The sequence below is a fragment of the Sceloporus undulatus genome, chromosome 5, assembly GCF_019175285.1.
Source record: "Sceloporus undulatus isolate JIND9_A2432 ecotype Alabama chromosome 5, SceUnd_v1.1, whole genome shotgun sequence".
NCBI classification, from domain to species: domain Eukaryota; kingdom Metazoa; phylum Chordata; class Lepidosauria; order Squamata; family Phrynosomatidae; genus Sceloporus; species Sceloporus undulatus.
Genome location: NC_056526.1, coordinates 40,645,856 through 40,670,347, shown reverse-complemented (window position 1 = coordinate 40,670,347; position 24,492 = coordinate 40,645,856). Strand labels below are relative to the sequence as shown.

The window sequence follows — 24,492 nt, the reverse complement described above, 5'->3', positions numbered from 1 at the left end:
CTGAACTCTATTCAAAATAAGAAGAATGGATATCATTATTTCACAGTGACTGAGAAAACAGAATTTTAGGTAAATTTTGATCAAGACTCTCTTAGTGTTTGTCTTGTAGCTTAAGTCACTGTTCCTACAGATGAGTCAATCAACTTTTCAGTAAGTGTATATTGGAAGAAAAAGACAGTCACTTATTTTTTTTTACTTAATATATCCAATTAATAAAATAAAAAAGGAGAATGTGTTTTCTCTAAATAATGCTGTTCTGTGGAGTATATTCAATGTTTTGGTAGAAGGAATATTCTGGAGAAAGTTCCTTAAAGGACCAAAAAAGATTCGCCCACAGTCAGGTATAAATTAGCAACATTCCTTTATATGGTAGACTCAGAAGCAGACATTCTCACCCTGTCTTCAGTGAGGATAGTGCATCTTGCACTGATTTTTGGTTGAACTTCACCATGTAGGCATGCATCAGTTCATAATTGTTGCGAATATTCCTCTCTGTACTGCCATTAGGAACTGTCCCAAAACGGAAAGGTGGTGAGAAAGCATTCGGATTTTGAAACTGCAGAAAAGAGAGAAAGAAAAATTCTCAAATTTTTACAGTTGTTTGAGAATGAATCAAATTCCCTGAAATGTTACAGAGGGTAAACAAATAATCGCACATTTGCATTATTATGAATAATCCCAAATGGGCAAGATCCCAGCAGGATTTGGCCTAAATATAATTGCATTCCCAACCAGAGTAGACCATTTCAATTATTGGGATGTACATAAATTATTTTTTATTCAGTAATTGATTTGGTAGGTCTGCTCAACTGGGGATTAGGAATTAAATTTAGACCTATTATGTGTTCACAATTAAGCCATATAGATCTTTTTATATTACTTTTTTGAATTAAATTTCCTAGATTCCTCCAACTAGCATGGCCACATTCTTACAACCAGCATGGCCATACTCCAAAATCTTAAACACACACACACATGTCTTCCAGATTTGAGAACCATGCATAGCAAGGTAAATTAGTTTATTTTTGCTGTAGTATTTCACCTTTCAAAGAGAAAAACTGATGAAACTAAAGCATATAGCCAGCATACCTCTGTTATGGAAACCACTGGAAAAAAGAAATCAATGCCCTTCTAGGCACATATAACTTCTTTCAACTGCTATACTTGTTTTCCCAAATAACAAAATATTTTCCATATTACTGATTTGTTTTCCAAATGTGATTACTGTACTACTGCCCCCCTCCCAAACAAGCGTTTTTATTTCCATACAATACAGCATTTGAACCTAATAAGGAGGCATGCAGATGAAGGATTGGAACTACAGCCACTAAAAATTGCCTTTGTATTCAGTGTTTGGGATCATCTTATGGTAGGCCACTTTGGTTCCTAGATTGAGAAACAGACAGTATAAAAATTAAATAAATACAAAAAGAATCTGCATTATCATCAGAGCTGGGGTCACTTGTATTAGGGCCACACTAATGCTATCCATAAGTTGAATTCTTTGCCTTCTTGCATATCAGTGAATGACTGCCATCCATGTCTATGGAGAAACATTACATGCTATCTCTGATGTGCCATCGCAATCAGGACAAATTTTTTCCTCCTTTCTAAGAGTGAATTAACCCATTAATCAATGTGAAGGCCACAGTATAGAGGTTGGTTTATATATCTACACAGACCTACACTATTCAGTATCCATTTAAGATTTTATTTTCCTCCATACAATCTCTGCCTCCATTTATTCTCATGACAAGAATTTTGTTAGTTACCACCAAGGACCAAAGCTAATAATGGATAAAGGACAGGTGAAAAATTACTGTACAGTTGTTACAAAGTTAACATCATAATCATGACTGACCACAACATCTCAAAAATACACAGCAACTAAAACATGCATATTCATATAACCAGTTGTCACTACTATCAGCCATTCCAGCAGATTCAAATAGATAGAAACGAGGTGGAAAGAAGGGCTATTCTACTAGCAAGACTAAAAGGCTAACTTCCTCTGTTTAAATGGAGAAAAAAAAATCCTGCTCCAATCAGTCCAGCTGCTACTGCATCACCTTCAGAAAGTAGATTGCAAACAAATTCTAATTCTAGTCCCAGTTTGAATACCAGACTTCCAATTCTTGTACTTCTGGGCACAGTAGTTGGCACTGCAGTGGCCAATTCAGATTGTTCCACATTATGCCAGTGATAGTCCAGAAGACTACACTGTATTTGAGATGAATTAATGACATCTTCATTATTAGAATCCATGGGCAGGATATACTTAAGAAACAGCACTTCAGCAACTTTCGCCCTCATTCAACAGAGCCTGGGGCAATTTGCACACTGGTTTCCCTCTTCAGAGACTAATGCCTACACAATATATAAATAAGCACTACCTTACACTAAAAACTCACTTCTCATACCTAAACATATGTGCAAACCTGTTACTAGCTTCCCGAGAGAACATACTATACCAGTGGTTCCCAAACTTTGGTCCTCCAGGTGTTTTGGACTACAGGTCCCAGAAGCCCCAACCAACTTGGCCAACAGTCAGGAATTCTAGGAGCTGAAATGTAAAACACCTGTAGGATCAAATTTTGGGAACCATTATACTACATGTTCCATAATCCGTTATCAAGTTTCATGATGCTATAGCATTCCTGTCAGCTTGAGCAAAAACTTTCATTTGTAAGGATAAATTAGCTGAATTAGTTACTATTATTTGGGTAGTTACATACATTATTGTTCTTATGAAATTTGGTAAAATTAAAAATAAAAACATTTGTTAAAAAATGTAATACTTTACAAAGCTTCACAAACGAGACAGCAAGATCTTACAATAAACTCAGATGTTAGTTCTTGGGTGCACTGAGGCAACACAATGACATAAAGGTCCCATTCACTTGCGTATCTTCCAAAGTCATAAAACCCTATAAATGTATGTGTGTGTGTGTGTGTGTGAGAGAGAGAGAGAGAGAGAGAGAGAGAGAGAGAGAAAATTTACTGCAAATGCAAACCAGGTAAACAGGGAGGCCTCTGTACGGAAGAATATGTGGGCACTAGGAATGGAACAAAAAACTGAAAGGACTCCACAATCTTGGTAAAAGTAGCATTTTCACATCATGAGACTTCTAAAGAAAAAATATGCACCTTGACCCTAGCATTCACATATTCAGAAGATTTACAGGGTGTTTCCAAGAAAATGGTGTTCCTGAACAATGTGCATATTTTAAATAAAGGAAAGGGGGAAAGGAAGAAAATGCAGCTAGAAATCAGAGAAACTCAGTGAGAATGGGACAGAGAGATTTTTCACATTGATAGTAGGCACAAAACTAATACAATACTGGAAATGATAGCATTCTGATACTTTTCATCTCTCAGGACACTCGGTACGTTAACTTGAATGTCACTTATCCCAGCCAGGTTTAGTCTGTAACAATTCTGTGAATACCAGCTGCTGGAGAACGTAAGTAGGAGGTGCTATTGCCCTTATGTGCTTTTTGTGAATGTTATTTTGTTGTTGTTGTTTTCAGAAGTGGGCTGAAAATGAGATGGAAGCCATCCTGCAAATCCCTTGCTACTCATAGTAAATACACTCCTCATAAAACCCTTTCCAGGCTCAAATGCTATAAGATTTTATATGCTACTTGGTTTACTTAAGTCACAACCAATTCTTTCTGGGGTTTTATGAGCAGTAAACTTTAGCACTGACAATTACTAAGACTGCTTAAAATCCATATACAGGAGGGTGGAGTGGAAGCAAACTGAGATGTAAGCCAGGGGCCCAAATCAACATTAGGAGGTGGAAATTATGCCAAAAAAATTCAAGTAAATTTTAAAAAAACCTCCTTGATGTTGCAGAGAGACATTTTGCACAATGAGGCAGAAAGTTAAATTTGCTTAATAATCAGACCTGACTCGATATTGTGGCAAATAAATAAACTATGGGCCTAACACGGGCACACACAATTAACTTCTGGTGCATGGATACAACAGATATATGAAGAATATACATCATCACCTTCTACTACAGAAACTACCAGTCTACCAAAGGGTATATGTACTTTACAAATTTGAAGCCTCTGGAACAGTTGCATGTATATTGATCTACCAACAAAGATATTATTGTTTTCTGTGGTATACCATCAACTGACGGAATAAATAAAATCTGTTCCCTCCCCCTACCACAGAAATGCAGAAATATATATCAAGAGACACTGGTGTGAGCATGTCCGTGCTGCTAATAATTGAAAGAAAAATCTATTTACTGAAATATAGGTCAGCATTTTTGTTTAATTCTTACTAGATACAAAAAGCCTAATAAGATATATTATAGAATCAAAAGCCCCTTCCTAGGGAACAAACAAAAAATAATCAGAAAGGCATTTTTTGTTATATGCCCACAAGTCATTCTGAAATCAATAAGACTTAGGTATGCTTTCTTTGGCATAGTAGCAAGAGATGGGAAGAAATCACAATTGGGTTACGGAGCTGACAACAATCATCAGAGTGATACAAAAGTCTCTGATCCCAATGCTATCAGCTTTAGCTCCCATTGCTTTTGGTGCGAAGCAAAGGACTATCCTCCATGATGCAAAGGGTCTAAAGATTCTTCTAATTAGAGGAGGAAGAGCAGAAGGTGGCAGTTATGGTGGTAGAACCTCTTGCCCTCTCCACCATGGAAAAAGCAGGAGAGATGGACCATGAATAAAGCATCAGTGGAACAGCAGCTGTAGCAGCCCATGGCAATATGCTGTGTTTAGCATCTTGTTCCCAAGGGTCCTTGGATTAAAGATACTGTGGCAGGGATGGCCAGACAAATTGCCCATGCCATAACAGGGCAGTTTTCCCAATCCCCCTTCCTCACAAAGTCCTGTGACTCCAGCACTCTGCATCACTACTTCCTTCTCTTTCAGTGGCGTGAAGAATACACTAGAACTGTTGCCACCACTAGTGTCTTCTCCTCACCAATCCATGGCAAGGAGGGTGCAGATGTGACACATCTCTTCCACTACTACAGTGAGAAACTTGGCTAGCTGGTGAATGACCTCCAGAAGTGCAAGTGTGTGTTGGGGGGTTGCCCTTGCTAGCACAGAAGAATGGCTGTGGCAGTAGTTTTGCAACATAGAACTGGCCTTCCTGCGATAGCAAAGTGTGTCAACAGCAATGGAGAGACAAGCCTATTTGCTGTCATTCTACCTGTGGTGGCTGCCTCTTGATAGCACCAGCCTTGACTATATGAATACTTTAATTATTGTTCAATGAATGGTGACTGTACATTTTGCAGCTTGTAACTGTTCCCATTCACCAAGCCCCAGAGCCAAGCCTGCAGTTTAGTGCAGAGAAACCTTGAAAACTAAACACAAGGATCTATATGATAACCAAACCTAGAGATCTTTGGCTGTATGCTTGACAGGAACATACATAAATATTCATCTCTCGTCTTCAGGCTTTGTGCTTGTAACACTGAAGGGAATCGATGCCCAGCTGCCACTCACCTACCTACAGGCCCCCCAAGGACCAAAGAAAGAGACTGTAGAAAATGCCTTACTGTCACACAGAAATTATTCTCTGTATTTGAACACTTAGAGAAAACCTTGTTTCTGCACCTAGGACAAGAGATTTGGACAAATGCATCTGAACCTGTAATATTCATAAAAGTAATAAACATTAAAGAGTCCAAAGAAGTGAGGAATGTGGAAAGCATTTGTGATTCAGCAGCTGTTGAACTGGGTCAATTAGTGGAACACTAGGAAAGCATCTGCCTCCTCCTCCTAGCTAGTTTTTAATACATGCCAGAACAAGGCACTCTTGCCAAGTTAAGGAAGCTAGATATGTGTAGGACTGGACAAATCAGACTGACTTTCTTCAACTTGTCAGATGTTCTGAAGTCCAGGTTTATTCCTTCTCACTTCTATACATCTGCAGACTTTTCAGTAAAATGCTAGCACAAATGCTTCCATTAGAGGAAGTCATACAAAAATGTGTATGTTTGAAAAATTGCATTTTTAAAATTAATGCAATGAATTAAACCTAGAAATGCAGTTTCATCCAAGAATAGCTAGGACTGGTTGGAAACTGCACACTCACACATCTTGCTCAGTAAGGAAACTGTAGCAACCAAATCACAGTGTACATTTTATGGGTTCAGGTTACGTTTGTTCAGAAATGTTCTAATTATTTTCTCTTGGATCCAGCTGAATATTCTCTACCTAGTAAAGGTAATAATCCAGTAAGGGCAAAGGTCAATCATACAGGACAGGAGTAGAAATCATGTAGCCCTCCAAATGTTGTTGGACTGTAGCCATGATGATTGCTGTCCCAGAACACAACAGCCTTCTCAGTAACTGGAAAGATTATCCTAGACAACACTGGGAATTTATTTGTTTGTTTGTTTGTTTATGGTGTTGGAAAATCCTTTCCCTATGTTTTTAGTTAACTGCCATCAAGTAGACTTCAACTTATGGTAACCCTATGAATAAGAGATCTCCAGGTCACCCCTATCATCAACAGCCCTGCTCAGGTCTTTCAGATAAAGGGACATGTCTTCCTTGATTGAGTCTATCCATTAGTAATGTGGTTTCCTCTTTTCTTACAAATTATACGGTCTTCTTGCAAAGGACAACAGTCTCAGTTTAGTCACCTTGGCTTCAAAGAAGACTTGAGGTATGATCCCTAGTGACTCTTCCTTTCCTGAACCCAACTTGGACAGCTGGCATTCTCATTCCATCTATGGTAAAAGTCTTTGTTCTAGAATTTTGAGCACCAGTATACAGTGCTACCTCGGGTTACGAAATTAATTCGTTCCGCCGCTCCGTTCGTAACCCGATACATTTCGCAACCCGAAAAGGCTTTCCGTTAGCGCTGGAAAGCCGCTAGCTGCGCTTTCCGTTTGAATTTCGCGCCGAAAAAATTTCGTAACCCGAAAAAAACATCGTATCCCGGAACAGTTTTTTCCAATCTAACTTTTTCGTATCCCGGAAATTTCGTAACGCGATCAATTCGTATCCCGGGGTACCACTGTATATGCATGGCAAATTAATACAATGGTCCTGTGTTTACTGCAATCCCTACTGTACCCTTTCTTGGGGATTGGAATGTACATTGAATGTTTCCTATCTGGGGGCCATTGCTTTGTTTTTCATATTTGTTGACAGAGTTTAGTAGGACTAGAGTAGATTCTACCTCTGTAACTTGAAGCAGTTCTATTGGAATGTTATCTGTTCCTGGTGACTGATTTCTCCCAAGTGCTCTGAGTACAGCCTCCACTTCACTTTCTAAAACTGGAGATTCATCTTCATATGGTTTTTCCTTGAATGAATTTATCATCCTTTCATCTGTTTTATATAGTTCTTCCATTGTTTCCCTCACCTTTTTTATTTTTACTTGGTCATGTAAAGTGATCCCTGGCCAGAATAGAACATCCCCACTCTAGGTTTAAATTTCCCTCTCATTTCTTGGATATATACCTAATGAATTTGCTGGTCTGCAGGTAAATTAAAAATTAAAAAATCATTCAGTCCATTTGTGATCAGAACTTTATTTTAAAAAATGACATTTCTTCATAAATAGGATAGGAAGAACTTACAATTTGGAAGAAGAAATCAAATTTAACAGGTTTCACTACTCCTCTTTAAGAGTATGCCTGTTGAAGGCCCCAAACACATGGGCAAAATGACGTGGCTTCAGACTGTGCTGGGAGCATGCTGTTTATATAATACACACCCCGAATGTGGGCTGTAGCCCTTTAAAAAGAACCACGCCGAAAAGGAACATATAGAATCCACTCCTTCTGCCAGCCCAGTTCAGGACCAGAGCAGCAGCACAGATTGGGACCAGGCATGTGCAGTTGCTGCGATCCCAGCACAAATGGCACTGATGCAGTCTCCTGCCGCTCTATTTGGCCTGTCTGTTTCAAGCTGAAAATGCCTTTTTATTTTCTTTGTTTGCTATTTGATCTATCATTCCTTCTTCTTTTCCTTTTTAATGTCATATAATAGAAATTCTTGTTTTTCTTAAATTTTTATTGTTTTCTAGGGCTATAGCTGGCTCCTGCTCCATTGCAGGTTTATCATTCATTTAACACAGAGGTGTGCAACTATGGAGAGGGCAATTTTCCAGGGTGTGACCACCCCCCAGCAGCCCACAGCCACACATACTGGGTGAATCAGAAGTGATCTGTCTCTTCCAGCTGCCATTTTGTTTGCATTTTGGGGGCTACGTTTGCTTGTTTGGGAATATTGGGACTTCTATAGGCCTCTGAGGTTGGATGATTTAAACCACCATCTTTATAGGAAATGTGTGGTGGTTTGGGCAGTTTTGAGATTGGAAAATCTCAGAAATTTGTCAGTGTTTTCACAGAACACAAAAATTAATTAATTCATTTATCCAATCAATCAATCACATGGATGTGAAAGACCTCTATCTGACCACTACCATGCTTTCCCCCTATATGGTCACGTTAGAGACATACTGGCTCTTTCCTACTTATTTTTGACCCCTAGATTTCTAGATGGATCCAAATGAGTTTAGATTATACTATTTCACTCTGGAACCAAACTATACCAATTAGTTCTGCATCAATCAAACTGTGCCAGTCAGTTCTTTGCCAATCAGGGCTGGTAAAAGTTGATCCAAATTGGCGTGACATGCTTTGAAATTCAGGATTCTGCTGAATTGGATGCAGAGCACTAGAGAGACTTTAATTTGGCTTATTTCTGATAAAGGTGTACTAAAATTCTCAAATTTCTTCATAGTGGTATGGAAAGATCTTCAGAGGATTTTTTTTTAAAAAAAAAACTGAACAAAGGATAAAGTGTCCATCCCTACTCTTTAATATACCTAACCCTAATAATTATGGAAGCTAGGAGCTTGAAGCAAACACTAATTGTTTCACCTACTCACCATTAATGGTGAGGAAACTGCTTTTCACATAATGTTGGTACTGGTATTCTGATAATGTGACTTGTGCACGTCTCAGCAATGAGATGTTTGTAAAGAGTTGCTACACTGTCTTGCAAAATCCACAGAACAGTGATTCAAAATGGAGGGGGGGGAACCTTGATTGCTTAGGGTTAGGCAGAGGGAGAGAAATACAGAGCAAACAGCCCAGAGAGTTTTAAAAAATCATTAAAAGAATGTTGAGATTTGCAGGTTAAAAGCTACTGTAAATTGGCCAAATTCTTAACAAAGGTCTACTTGGAATATAAACCTGCTGTCACATTGACTATAACATGCATATGGCAGGGTCATTAGTTTGCCTGGATCCCTTTGCAGAATATAAATACATGCAAGATTTGCATTAACTAGACTGCTGCTTAAGAATTCAAGGTTACACATCCTCTTCTCTGATGGTATGTAATCTCTGATCAGAGAAGACTCTCACCATCACATTACTATGTAGTTTCTACATTGACCTTGTTGCTAGGCTACCTCATCTCTTCAACACCAGAATAGTACTGTGTAAGAACTGAAGAGTTAGCTACCAGGTTAGAACAACAATTTGTATAAACCCAAATCCTATCTCAAACAGCAGGCAATTTTGGATGTACCACAGAAACTATAGAAGAAACCAGACATGACAGAGCAGTTCATTCCCTGTCATCCATTCAGATTGCTCCAAAGAACTGAGATGCATCCTAATAAGAAGGATGCATTGGCCATGTGATCCATTTAATGGCTTTTAGATCACAAAATGGTCTTTTGTCCAAATTTAAGAACAGAACATTGAACAGCTATGAATTCTATGCATTGTCTGCTGAATTTTAAAAAATCTCATTTTTGGCAGCGTTTTCCACACAACTTTTTTGTTTTTCCAAAGGGAGATATTTGAAGGGCTGGCATTCAAAACATGATGCATAGTTGATCAATTCCATGAAAAAATAATAACACAGATGTATTCATGGGACCAATTCCATGAGCCAACATGTGGATGAAAAATGTTAGTGCTAAAATTGGGGCAATTGTCTCTTCACTATAAAGCAACAGGAAGTACCGTATTTTCCAGTGTATAAGACGACTGGGTGTATAAGACGACCCCCAACTTTTCCAGTTAAAATATAGAGTTTGCGATATACTTGCCATATAAGACTACCCCTCTCCAAATGCACTCCAAATAAAAATTAAAAAAACATCAGATTTGATTTCAATATGGTAATTTTAATTCAAATACTTATGACATGCAGGTATTTAGCAGGAAAACTTGTTGTATACAAAGCCTGCTTGGATTGGTCAGCTCTCCCTGCCTGCCCAGCCCTCCCTGTCTCCAAGATTATCACAGTGGTAGCGCAAACATGGCTCTTTTTTCCATACCCTGGGTGTCCCAGACACCTGCAGCTTGCTCTGCTCTGCCCTTCACTTACACCTTCCCGGTGAGGCGCCCCCTCACCTTGTCATCAGAACTGTATTAAGTCACTTTTTTCCACGAATCCTGGTGAGTGGATTTTCTTCTACTGTACTTGTACAGCGCCACCCTTGTTGCTTTCATATGGTTGCCGCATATGGAGGGGATGCAGCTGCGGCCGTTTTTGAGCTCCCCCCCCCATATGCGGCGACCACAGATTTTTGAGTCCAGCTGGGAAGTTTCAGCACCTGCCCTATAAGACGACACCCGGCGTATAAGATGACCCCTGACTTTTGAGAAGATTTTCCTGGGTTAAAAAGTAGTCTTATATGCCAGAAAATACAGTATATTAGAAACACAGAGCATCTGACCCTGTTTTAATCTTAGTTGGAACACATATGGAAAAAATACATGAAGTACCTCTTTGCACTTTCCATGGGATGTTTGTAGTGAGGACACGAAAACCATCCATATATCCCATTCTGCAGATTTTGCATAACATGTGAACTTAATTCAAGCCAATAAAATTAATGTAAGTAACACATTCATGGGGAAATGCCTTACACTGAATTAGATTATTGATCCATCTAGCTCATTATTACCTGTTACACTGGTTAGCCTGGCCAGTGCTGTCCAGGCTCTCTTACAGTACCTCTGTGAGTCCTACCTACTGGAGATTAAAACTGGGACTTCACGCATGCACTGAGCTACAGGCCTCCCATGCTGCAGTATTGTCTTATTTCAATGTGTTAAAATAGAAGCATTAACATGCTGAGTCTCATAGGAAGGAACAGGAGCAGAAATGTAATGACTGAGATTTATATGAGATTACAGTATGAGAAAAGAAAGTGGGACTGCATGCCTAGCAGTGGAATTCCAGTGCAAGTGGACAAAGCAATACATGCCTTCTAACTCTGGCAAAGACAGTCCTGACTGATCATCTCCTATCTTACTTTTTCAGCTGCTTTTAAAATGTCCCACTTTCCCTTTCCTCCCACCTTTCCTCTCTTCCACCAGCTTAATTCATTTGCTGCAAACTGAGTTCAAAGTGCAAAACTAATTTGTACACCTAGGCCCTAAACAGATTGGCACTTTGTGCCAGCCTGGGACCAAACTAGGGCTGTGGTAGGATGGAGCGTTTACATGCTCCCAACACCTACATTGTGCCATGGGTGCCATCTTGGTGCACTGCCGTTTACATGGGGAACACAATGATGCCGTCCACCGTGCACACGCAATGGCACCCCTTCTGCAGCACAAAAAGAAGCCCCCAAAAGAAGCCATGCACATCGTGTGGTTGCTGCGGCCTGCTTCCGAGGCAGAAAGGGGTGGCATCATCTACAGGGGTGGAAAGAAGAGGAGGAGTGGAATTTTGCCCTTCCCTGTAGGCTCAGGAAAAATGTGAAGTTCTGCAAAAAAAAAAAAAGTGAAGTTCTCCTAGTCTTTGTGTCCTTCCTCATTAATAACTTTTCCATCTTGACCAAACTCTGTTGCTGCTTGGCCACATGTCCTGGTTTTTGCCTGTGAAATTTTAAAGAGCATGCTGAAGACACACACTACACTTTGACAGGCCTTTTAAAAAGCTCACAGCTTTTATTGTTATACCTATGATATACAATGCTGGTTTGGCATGAGTCACAGATTTGCCTGCCATCCAATAAGCCCCATTCCCAACACAACAACTAGGGGTCAACCAGAATGTGACAACTGAGGGCCCAGGATCATGATTTCCCTGCCACTTGTGAATGAGGCAAGTCCTTGCACTCTCAAGCTGGGCATCCCCCCCCCCGGAGAACTACACACCAACGTTCTTTAAGAGGACTCCAATGGGGTATAAAGGGTTCTCAGATCTCTTTCCCCCTACAATTGGAATTTGCCTCACACCATCAAAGTTGTGGCAGAAAGAGGAAAGAAAACATGACATTACACAAACATAAAACAGAAGATATGAAGGTAGTTCAAACCTGGAAGCCATAAGGAGAGGCCAGGCTCCTAGTATATCCTTCCCAGATGGATCTTATTGCTTCTATATCCAATCACTCATTGGTTGATTCTTTCTTGATCTGTGAAAAGGCTCATAGGATCCTGGGAAGAAGACCAGCTCACCAAGAACATGGTGAGCTGCTATCTTATCCCATCTCACAACCCACAAATGGTCACACAGGAAGTCTGCAGCTCTGGCTTACAGAAAATATGGAACTCTGAAAATACCAGCAGATTTTCAGTTACCGATCCTAGCAAGGTGTTTTTTGTTTTGTTTAATGCCAGAAAGACAGTATGTCTATACTTTGCATGCTGAATGGTGGGTGTGTGTGGGGGGGGGGGGGCTGTGCTTCTCTTTATCCGGAAGAGTCCCATTAGAAGTTTTTACCACCAATAGTCCCTGCAGCGTTGTGGAAGAGAGAGGATCCTATGAGGAATGAGTCAAAGCTAAATTACTTCACAGGCACACCAGTGTTTTTAAGCTGCCCCACTTTGAGCTGAGATTTAAGGGACTTGGTGGAGAGACTCAGAAAAGGCAGAAATATATCACACGCTGATGCCTTTAAACATTCATTGCTTTAGAACTAATCATTCTATTTTCCTTCTATAAAGCAGCTTCTTTTTGAGAGCACAAGAATATTATATTTGCAGGCATGTGAAAATGGAATCTGAAAACTGTGATAAATCTTGACTTGTATCTCCTTGTGCTCCAACACACTGTCTATTTATTTATTTATATTGAAGTAATATATTCCTGTATCACTTCCTACAAGGGCTCCCAAGGCAATGAAAAAGTAAATATAAATTAAGTCAATATGAAGATAAAATAATTTTTAAAACACATTAAAAATGCTCTAAAAATCCTAAATACAGTATAAAAACAATCCTAGAATCCAGTTTTGAAACAGTTAAAACAGCAATTTCAAATACTGAATGTAGAACAGCACTGTCTGACTGTCTATCAGAAGCTTAAAAGAGATGAGACCAACCTAACATCCTTGGGTAGGGAGTTCTACAGTCACACATCTCATCTATGTGCAAATATATGTGGATAAATTACTGTTGTTCTATTTTCCCCTTTAATTTCTAATAGCATTGTCTTCCTTTAAAGGCATGGGGAAAGACAAATTTCCTTTCTGTTCTTCCACTGGCAAGTGAAAACTTTTCTGCTCAGACAGGCCTTTAGCAGTAGACTGCACTGCATGTTCAATGGTGTGCTGTTGACTTTTGTCTCTTGTGTTTTTAAGGGGAAATTATTTTAATTCTATAAATTGTTTAATTGCATTTATTGGTTTTAATATTTTCCCAACCACCTTGAGACAACTGGGACAAGGGCAAGACACAAATGAATAGGAGGAGGAGGAGGAGGAGGAGAAAGAGTGATGGAAGTAGTAATAGCTGGGTGTTACTGTAAGAGTTCTATCTAGAAGTAAACAAAATTCAGAAAAATCTCCCTGTGCTGTATTGCCCCAAATGTTCCAGCACACTCTGCTCCCTTGAACCTCAGTCCTGAACATATTTATTCAAAAGTAAGTCTAATTTATTTGAAAGGAGCTTACTTCTCAAAAAGCATGTTTTGGATCACAGCCGAAAACTCCGTCCCTCTGAGTAAGTATTTATCTTTAAGTGAAATCCTACACATTTTTAAACTAGACTGTTCAAGCGCTTAAAGGTAAGGCTGTGTTTTGCTAGATTATGGCCTGAGACACACTGGCCAAAAGCGGCTTGCCAGCACCGAAACTAGGGTTCCAGAGCATGCAGCAACCACATACTCCACAACCCTAGTCCGTACGGGTGGCGGCATCATGGCGGCATCCTGTCCACATGGGCACTGCCATGATGACAACGACACCACATAGAGTCTGCACATCTCTGTGTGTTGCGTATGTCATGAGTGCACCAGTGGCACACTCATGATGTAGGCAACACGCCACAAAAAAACCCTGGAAGAACCGGGTTCTTTTTACTGCAGAGGGATGCTGCGTGGTTTGGCGGCTGCAGCATCCTTTCACAGTTAAAATGGGCTACTCCAACCCACCCTTTCAGGACGATCTGTACTGCCCCTATGTCTCATATCTCTAAGCCTTGCTTGAATAATAAGATTTTATATGTCATACATATATGGACTTTATGATTAAAACTTAGAAAAGAACAGTGTTTAAAATCGATGACATGGATGAATCAACCTGTCTCCTTCCATAGATATGTGATAGAAAGAAAGAGAACAAAGGTAAAACCTGTAACATTATTTGTGTTATGAAGAACAACCCGTTTATTACAGATAGGTGAGAATTTTCATCAAACGAATCAACACAATGAGAAATATGAACCACGTCTTGTCCTCATGTTACTTCCATTGCTGAAAAAGGAGTAAAAGTGTAAAAGTAGTCTGTGTTCAGCTAAATCAAAAGGAAGAGAAGGGAGAAGAATCTTCTATTTCCCAGTGGGCTCGGGCAAAACCAAACTGCTGCCGCTTCGCCTAGTTTATGTGTTTTTCCTCATTAATAACTTTTGCCATCTTGACCACACTCTGATATTGCTTTAAAACTGTCCCAGTTTTTATATGTGAAATGCTGCAGGATATGAAATCATGGATATTTGAGATCCCAAATATCAGGGCTTTTGAATGATGTAACAATTCTAGAATTCAATCATGCTTTATTGTCACTCAGGTGTATTAGGCAATAACTTTGCAAACAGCAGAGGGCACCAAAAGAGAGAGCAATAGAAGGGAAAGAAGAATTACCACCACCACCACCACTTCCTGTGTAAGATATTTGCTGGGGGCCATTCACACTACACAATTATAGTATTTTAATTCCACTCTAACTGCCATGGTTCTATCCCAGGGAATGCTGGACCTGGGACCCTTTCTATAGTTGTAAAAGGTGCCATGGCATCCCATGGCATCTATAGTGAAGCTCTGAATCCAGCAAGCTGAAAATAATTAGATTTTATAGGTACAGAGCATGACACTCTGCCATGCAATGTTGGGTGCAAATAGCACCAACATCTCAGATTAAAAGCACACAAAAGAAGAAAGTTTATTGGTCTCAGGTTTTGAATCTACTGGCAATATTCTGTGCTTCATACATATGTTAATTCATCTATCAGCAACCACTGAACCAAGACCTATCAACACTGGGGACAGAATAAGTAATAAAAAAATGCTGCAAATATTGAGGATATAAAGTACTATATCAACGTTAAGGACATTCAAGGTGGGACAGTGCTGATAGGGAGAAAAACTGATTTGAATCAAGTATGACATGCTGTTAATCCATAATACCTCTCTTAAGAGCAAAACTACTGATAATAAGAAAAGGTTATGATGAGAAATCAGAACTTATGGTATTGATTCATAAATAGTTATATTCTCCTAAATTTGAGAAACCCATGGCTTACTGTCACCTTTCTGACCTACAAACTAGTGACCTCTGCTTAACTTTTCTGAGCAGCCCAGCCTATTGTAAAACATGTGCATGTATAATTTATCTTACATATAGACTACAGATTACCAAAACTCATGAAATGAAAGCAAGGGAGATTAGAAGATAGATAGATGATAGATAGATAGATAGATAGATAGATAGATAGATAGATAGGTTGGGAGGTAGAAGGAGATTTTCTTCTCAGATTGCTGTTCCCCCCCTCCTTTAATAGGGATTACTAACACCAGAATCCCAAATCTTTAGGTAAAGCAGCTTTCATTTTATCCAAAAAGATTTAATCTAGCTTCAATAAATCACTATTAAAATGAATTCAAATTGACTAAATCTGAATTATTTTCATTCAGGGTTCTCTTTGGTATTTTTCTCCTCATTCAGAGTGATTTTCCTTGAATCTGAGGCAGATGAGAGGGGCTGCATTCCTGAAAAATGGCTGATTGATCCAAACCCTAGCATAGGCTCTGTTGCCCAAGAAGTCAGAATTAAACCAGTATTAGCTAAACAGCGGTGAATATTTTCTGAAAGAAAAAAAGGAATGGAAGAAAAAGTGTAATTGTTTGTAATGTACATCTCTAATAATTATACTGACTTGTACAGTGGGTCCTCGCCTTACACGGGGATCCATTCCGGATCCCTCCGCATAAGGCAAATTCCGCCTATGCTCAAGCCCCATTGTAAACAATGGGGCTCGTGCATGGCGGCATGGCGGCGTGGCGGCACACGGGGCGCAACGGGCGCACGCGCCCATTTAATTAATGGGACGCGCCACCCCTTCCGCCCCGTGCGTGCCCCGCGGCTTGAGCCACGTATAAGATTTTTTTCAGATCACACCTATCAAAATATAAATATTGGTTTAACTGATTTTGATTTCACAGAATCATAATATTCATGCTACAAATCTACACCCTCCAACATTTTACAGATCAAAAATGGAACATGTGTGGCCAAGAAACATCAGTGTGAGATCAAGATGGTAAGTTATTAATGAGGAAGAACAGACAAGCTAGGAGAAGCAGAACTTTGCTTTCTCCTGAGCCTACTAGGGAAGGGCAAGATTCCACTTTCTTCTCTTCTCTCCTCCCTGCTGAATTCAAATTATTTTTGCCTTATGAACTCAGATTACAGTAACAGATGTAAACTGAGTGAAAAGAGGGACGGTGGGAGTAGGAAAAGAAATGGGGACATTTTAAGGCAGGTCAAAAAGTAGAATGTCTGAAACTTGATCAACTAAATAGTACATGGATAGTTCAGTGCAGAGGCAGCAGTTACCTTAGGTGTGAAAGGCCTGGATTTAAAAACTACCTGCTATGGCTTGGTTTGAGCAACAAGCTGCAGCTGTACTGCAGAAATAATGCAGTTAGACACCAGCCACAGCTCAGTTCTATGGAATTCTAGGATTTATATTTTTGTGAGACATTTAGCCTTCTCTGTCAGAGAGCTCTGGTGCCACAACAAACTACAAATGCCAGGATTCCATAAAATTGAGTCATGGCAGTTAAAGTGGTGTCAAACTGCGTTATTTCTGCAGATGCAGCCTGCCTCACTTCTCTCCATTTACAGAGAGAATCACAGTGACCTGCAGCAAATCCATAAAACTGAAAAAGTACTTTTTGGTTTTCAGAAGTACTATATAACAGAGAAACAGAAGTGTAAGTGCAGTCAAAGACAGTTTGTTCCAGAAGGATTAAGGGGATAAGGAGACATACAGGATGTTGACTTATTCATTTCACACTACATTAAAAGACAGCAGACACATTCAGTTACCTCACCAATCTGGATTTTCTGGAGGTCTTACCATGTAGGCTGCCATTCTCTTGACAACAGTAAGTATAGTGTCCTGCGCAACAGCCTCCTACATCCATAAGGACACTCACCTTACATTTTGAGAAAGTTAGGTCTAGGCAATCACAAATAAACTTGCTTACATATTGCTCCCTTAAAAATATAACCGAAAGTAAAAAAATAATCTGCTGTACAGTCCTGTCAATATACTGAATGCCTTGTTATTTGTTGCAGAAACTGCATTGTGGCTATACCTTTACCTCAGAGATTCAATGTGTGCCAAATAAAATAAAATAGGGAGAAGACAGCTTTTGCAACAAGAAAACAACATTGCATTGCAAATGCATTACCTTTTTGTCGCTCAGTCCAGACACCTGGTCCACATACTCTTCTTGGATCATGAAGGCAGCCAAATTGGCAGTATAACTGGCCAGAAAGATGACAGCAAAGAAGGCCCATACAGACACCATGATCTTGCTAGTGGTTCCCTTGGGATTCTGCACTGGCACAGAGTTGTTGAACACCAGACCCCACAGCAACCAGATTGCTTTGCCAATGGTGAAAGAAGGACCACCTGGCTCTGAAATGACCAAAATGTAATCACAAATAGTGAGAGGATTGTCAAAATTAATCAAAACAGTGAATAGCACAAACACACCTTTCTCTTTCATCAGATGCCATAATGACTGCCAAAACATAAAGTGGTGATTGGAATCACCCCATACATCAGCACAGTTTCTTCTTCTGTCTTTCCTTCTTTGTTGTTTACTATTATTTGTGATTTACAGCACAATGGGTGTGAGTACTCAAAAGTAAAAAAAAAAATCTAGTGAATTTAATGGGATAGTGAGGTATGTATCTATAGGACTTCAATTTCAGATTGGTATAACCACCATTGGATTGAAGACAGGATTAAAAACTGGTCTCAGGCTCTGATTTAGAAACTAAGAGCCTGTACAGACAAGCCAAAATAAAGCTGCTTCAGATCACTTTGGAGGTATGCTGTTTAAATGATGCTGTCTGTATGGGCCCATACTGTGGTTACCAGCAACTCTGGGCGTGCTAGTTCAGATATTAACACTGAACCATAGATAACAGTAACCAGAGAAGGTCAAATTCACACAAGCGGAAGGAAAAATTTATCCCAGTGGCTCCTTCCAGTCAACAAAGAATAGATTGACAGCAAAGCTGAACTGGCTCTAGTGACTCACCACACTAAAACCCCCAGGATGCCATAAGATGCAGTCAGGGCAGATAAAGTGGAACTACAGCACTATATCTGTGTAGTGTGAAAGGTCCCCTGGTCTTTATTTATTCATACAGTCCCTTTACCCACCCAGTATCCATAATCATACATTTCATTCTCCTTCCACAAAATAGAATGCTGGCAAAATGTGTCAATTCTGCCTACATTCCTCCTGACAAAAAAGTTCAAATGTCTTAATATTCTGTGGTTAGAGAGGCAAGAGTAGATAGAGCAAACCTAAATACAAAACAACAGTGATTCTGGACAAAGTCGCTAACCATCTCTAAGCCTAATCATCAACCTCTGGGCCACCAGAAGTTAACTGTGAAGAAGGATGAGATGCAACCAAACTATCATTTGACTTAATAGCTCCATTTGTATCAACCCATGCATCCATCTAAAACCACAAAATCTATGAGATGAGAGCTCCTGAAGACTGATCCTACAACCCATTCCTACAATTGAGATCTATAAGAAGGGAAGGATTTATCTGCATATCTACTCATAACTCAGACAAAAAAGCGTATGCTGGGTTGCTTTCTACATCTCAGTATGCTTGAGCACAGTCTATAAGCAGATGCAGAGACATGCATAAATATTTCATACATTAAAAAAAAAATCAGACATTAAGTAGCAGTTCCATGAGTGAAACTTTGATTTCACAATGACTCCAGTGTCATTAGCAAATTACCTACATGCATATTCTTGTTCTGTTAAAGAAACTCCTACATAAGTTGAAGGAAAGTATGGACTTTCAGTCCCACAAGGTCATAGTGATCTGAACAACTACACTCATCTCTGAGATGAAATGCAAGACAAAGAGAGTTTTCACACAGTTGCTTTCTTCCCTTCTGTACTCACAGATAACTAACATGAACCTAGTCCACAGGGCCTATTAGTTATGCTTATTAATGCAATCTTATGTGCCACAACTTCAGCTGACTTTCAATACAAATTGAATGAATGTATCTGATGGCAAATCTGGCTCCTACATATGCAATGCAGATGAGATAAGTTATTATGAGAAACATCCATTTTGCATTTCTTGCCTTTTTTGAATACTTAACAGTGAAGCATTTCATCAACATTTATTTTTGCATGCAAATTAATTTATGTCTGTATTGATGCTTATAATTTGCATTTTAAAAATTTGAAGACGCACGTAAGGAATTTTTAAAGGGAAGAAAAAAATAGATAAACTTATAAACTGCAAATTTATTCCACAGCATACTTGTACAGAAACCTTGTTGAAAATTATATATTACTGCAAACAGGCATGGCATATTTTAAAAAAAAACAGAATTCACATGGGCCACCAATTTTTTTTTTAAATTTGCAAAGCAAGAATGGGTGATCCTAAGAATATGATCTTGATTAAGAATTGCCTTGTCAGATAAGACCTAATCCACCTAGCCCATTTTAGGAAGTATCATGGCAATCTTCAATGCTGTAGTGAGCCCAAGTGGGGACTGATGGATTAATTTCTAACCAAGGCCAGCTTCACATTAGAGCACTGATATGTTATATTCCATTTTTTCCTTAATGTACATTTTTCTAATTTCCACCAAAAATTATATTTAAATAAATGTAAAATTTTCTGCACAAAAATATCCATTTGAAAAAAAATCTTTCCAACTACTGTACATATTTCTGAAAATTTCACAATATGATTAAATTAAAATACACACTTCACATATATGTTTTGAGCCAAGAACATCACTGCATTACTCAAAGAAAGGTGAAATCTGAAAAATAACTGTGTCCCAATGCACATATTAGTCCAATAGTTGCAGGTCAGTTCAGTGCATAAAGAAATCCACAAGGAACAAATTGCTGAAGCATCCTTGTAACAAGCAGAATAATATCCACTTTCAGGTCCACTTCATTTTATAAAATATCAAATATAAAATAACATTCAAAAAAAGAAATAATCTAATCAATATCAAATATCACGAGATTAATGATTTTGATGAAATTGCAGCCATGGCGGGTTACAGACTGTCTGAAAACGGCAGTCTGCCGCCGCCACCATTAGCGGCTCCGAGTAGCCCCAGCGGCCAAACCGCAAGGCTCCCCGGTGGTGCAAAAAAGAAGCGCCAAAATGGTGCTTCTTGTTGCGGTGCACTAATGACGCTGCAAGGGACCAATGGCGCACTCGCAACATCATTAAAGCTGTGTGACGTGCGGACACTAAGTCTCCACTACGTCAAGATGGCGGCGCCTGTGTAGCACGGGCGGCGCCACTTTGTATGTCCCCAGGACGTACTAGGGTTAGAGGCGTGCGTAAAGCACACCCTTTCCTAACCCTAGTACATCCTGGGGACGTACTTTACGCCCGTGCAGAACGGGCCCATATTTCTCTAAGTTACAAGTGAAAAACAAACAGCATATTCCTTTGAATATTGGCCTATGCACATTATATTGTATCTACGTTAGTTTACAATGCATGTTTTTCATAACAACTTTGTGCAATGTATGTATTTCATAACAACCTAATTCACCACTATCTCATATGAAGGATCCAGTTTTGCCAAACAAATGCATTCAAACTAAGGATCTAATTTTGCCAAAGACATGTAAACTATTTCCAACTCACATCTGTTCTGCTAGCTGTGTTCCAAATATCTGTTTCAGTGTGCGCATACAGGGAACCTCTATATGAATATCTACATTAATATTTATAGTTCTGTTTATATCTCTTTAGATATGTGCATTGGCCCATGCATGCTGTCCACAGCTCATGGACAAGGACTCCCTTTGGCATGACTATACATAAGGCTCTAAATAAATTTCCATTACAAATCTCTTTTCTTCAGGCCTCAGAAACTTGGTGATAGAAATCTGCTCAAGGCAAATTTGGCAAATGGGTAAAAAGGATCACAGAAATATCTCAGTTCAAGCATTTTAACATTACCAGCCTGTAGGTAAACCAGAAGGCTTTAGGTAGGGGGCCATTTCACAGCCTAATGAAGCTTGGGATAGAGTACCAGTAACTTACCAGCATCCAAGCTGATATATTTTCTGTGTCTGCCTTTGGCCCTTTGTTCATAAATTATTTGCTCAGAGACAGAACTCTGCTTTCCCTGTGACCCACACTACAACTTTCACTCCATCCTCCACCTTAAGAAAACCAATGCTGAAATCTTAACTTCCCTTTCACTAATATGAAGATGCGTTTTTAAATTAATGAACATGTCTCAAACCTACGGGGGCAGAAGAAGAGAAATGCCCATCTTTTCTGTCTTATCCTTCTTTATCTTTAGGCACATCCATGGGAGGCTAGGATGGCTCCCTCCCTGCTGGCCTTTTGCCAGCAAGCTAAGATGTTTTTATTCCAGACAGCTTTTTAAAATCATGCAGGGCTGGTTTTACCAGGTGATTGGGGGTGGGGTGGTTGGTTTAGATTATTTTAACATTGTATTTTTTAAAGCTTGTAAGTTTTAAAATGTTTTACTGTTTTAAATGGATTATTTTAATTGTTTTTAAACTGCTGTTTTAATACGTTTATATATATGTCCAACTTTTAAATGTGTTTATATAATAGTCCAACTTTTTAAATTCCTGCCCGCCATCTGAGATACACTGCATTCTGGATGTGAATTCATTGGGGTTGTATTAGGTGCTTTAACTGAATCTATGAAAAAAAATAGGTCCATTAATGTAATTAGTATGAGAAATAGATTAAGAAAACAGTACTTTGATAGTACTGTATCATCATCATCATCATCATCATCATCATCATCATCATCATCATCATCATCATCATCTAACTTTCCAATTATGCAGCTACGAAATCTAAGGCATGCAGAACCACATGGGAAAAGTAATCAAGGATTGCAAACACCATTCCAGAAATTAGGGTTAAAATTAATATGCATGATCAAATTTGCAAAATGTTGTATGCTTGCTGAGTACAAAGTTAAAGCTGGACACTTCTCTAAATGAAGTAATATTTCAAGCTGACAGTAGCACATTTACTTTGGAGACATTCCAAGTATACATGCATAAGACTGGGCCACTAGTTTCAAGTGAGCTAGAAATGAAAACCTGTGCATTCTGAATAAGGCAATTGCTTTATCAGCCAAAGGGATCCATTCAGATTTTCTGCTATTCACAGCCTTCTTTATTCATCTACTTTCCTTTTCTACACAGAGAAAATATAAAATCTGTGAATATTTGGCATGTCTGCATAAGGAGAGTAAAACATTCCACTGCCTAAAAAGACAGGATGGACAAGAAAGACCATACTGATTGCACTGTGAAAGTATGCTTTCCTTACCTCTACCATCCGCCAAGCACCGGTTGTATCCTACAGGGCTGAAGTACTCAAAGACAAAGACAGCCACCGCAGAGATTATAAGCAGCATTACAAACATCATCACCCACACGTCAGCACTGAATGGCTCTGAACAGGAAAGAGCACATAGTTAGTTCACAAGAATTTTTCCAACCTACTCACAAGTACAAGCCCACCTATGTAGCATAGGCATCTCACTGCGCTTACAGAAATGGAGTCTGAATAAATGGGTGAAAATTGAATGGGAAGGGTTCTAGATATTGTTTGTGCTATTTTGCACAGGCATAATCTGAATCCTAGACAAAGAAAAACTGGATTGTGTGACACGAATAAATCACACAAATTAAATAATTGTGCTTGGAGTTATCCTGTTGTTCTAAAAATTTTCTTCATGTTATTTTACATGTTGCAGCAGATCTAGAACTGATGGGGTCACAGTATGGCACCCTGAGATCTCAGGATAAAGGCTAGGTATAAAATAATAATAATAATAATAATAATAATAATAAATTTATTTATATCCCGCCCCTTTAAGGTCAATTGGGGCGGCTAACAGCAATAAAATACAATACATTATACATCAAAATTCCCTCCCCCCCTTTAAAATTATTAAATCAATTATAGTTAAAACCAACAAATTAAACAACATTAACACATACACATTACAAGACAGAAACAAACCAGAACAAAACAAAACAAAACAAGTAAAAGAAAACAAAACAAAACAAAAAACTACGGTGGCATTTCCAGGGAGGATAAGAAGAGAGTTCCTGAGGCCGGGGTTATCTATCCCGGAAAGGCCTGCCAGAAGAGTTCCATCTTGACAGCCTTTTTAAAGCTGTCTAAAGATGTCAATTGACGGATCTCATCCGGCAGGTCGTTCCATAATCTGGGGGCGACAACAGAAAAAGTCCTCTGGGAGGTAGCCAAAAGCCTAGATCTTTGAGGCTGCAGCAAATTCCTCCCAGAGGACCGGTGTGTGCGGGGAGGATTATATGGGAGGAGGCGGTCCCTGAGATAGTTTGGACCCAAGCCATTTAGGGCTTTAAAGGTGATAACCAATACCTTGTACTGGGCCCGGAAACTAATAGGCAGCCAGTGGATGGACTTTAATACCGGAGTAATGTGGTCCCTCCTAGATGTTCCTGACACTACTCTGGCCACCATGTTCTGCACTAATTGCAGTTTCCAAATCAAGCACAAGGGTAGCCCCATGTAGAGCGCATTACAGAAATCTAGACATGAGGTTACCAGCGCGTGTACAACAGTCTCGAGATCCCTTACTTCCAGAAAAGGGCGCAGTTGGCATATCACCGAAGCTGATAACAGGCGCTCTTGACTGTCGCATTTACCTGATTTGTCATCAGGAGCGACGAGTCAAGGAGCACCCCCAGAC

The 24,492-nt window shown here is 39.4% G+C and overlaps 1 protein-coding gene across 1 annotated transcript in view; it reads right to left on the bottom strand.

Moving 5' to 3' along the window:
• Nucleotides 1-24,492, bottom strand: part of GRIN2B (glutamate ionotropic receptor NMDA type subunit 2B) — a 336,121-nt gene that overhangs the window by 17,533 nt on the left and 294,096 nt on the right. Inside the window, exons 8-10 of the mRNA XM_042470225.1 lie at nucleotides 23,079-23,204; nucleotides 17,904-18,133; nucleotides 396-556 (exon numbers count right to left, since the gene is read on the bottom strand). Coding sequence (XP_042326159.1) covers nucleotides 396-556; nucleotides 17,904-18,133; nucleotides 23,079-23,204 — 517 coding nt within the window. The remainder of the gene's footprint in view (nucleotides 1-395; nucleotides 557-17,903; nucleotides 18,134-23,078; nucleotides 23,205-24,492) is intronic.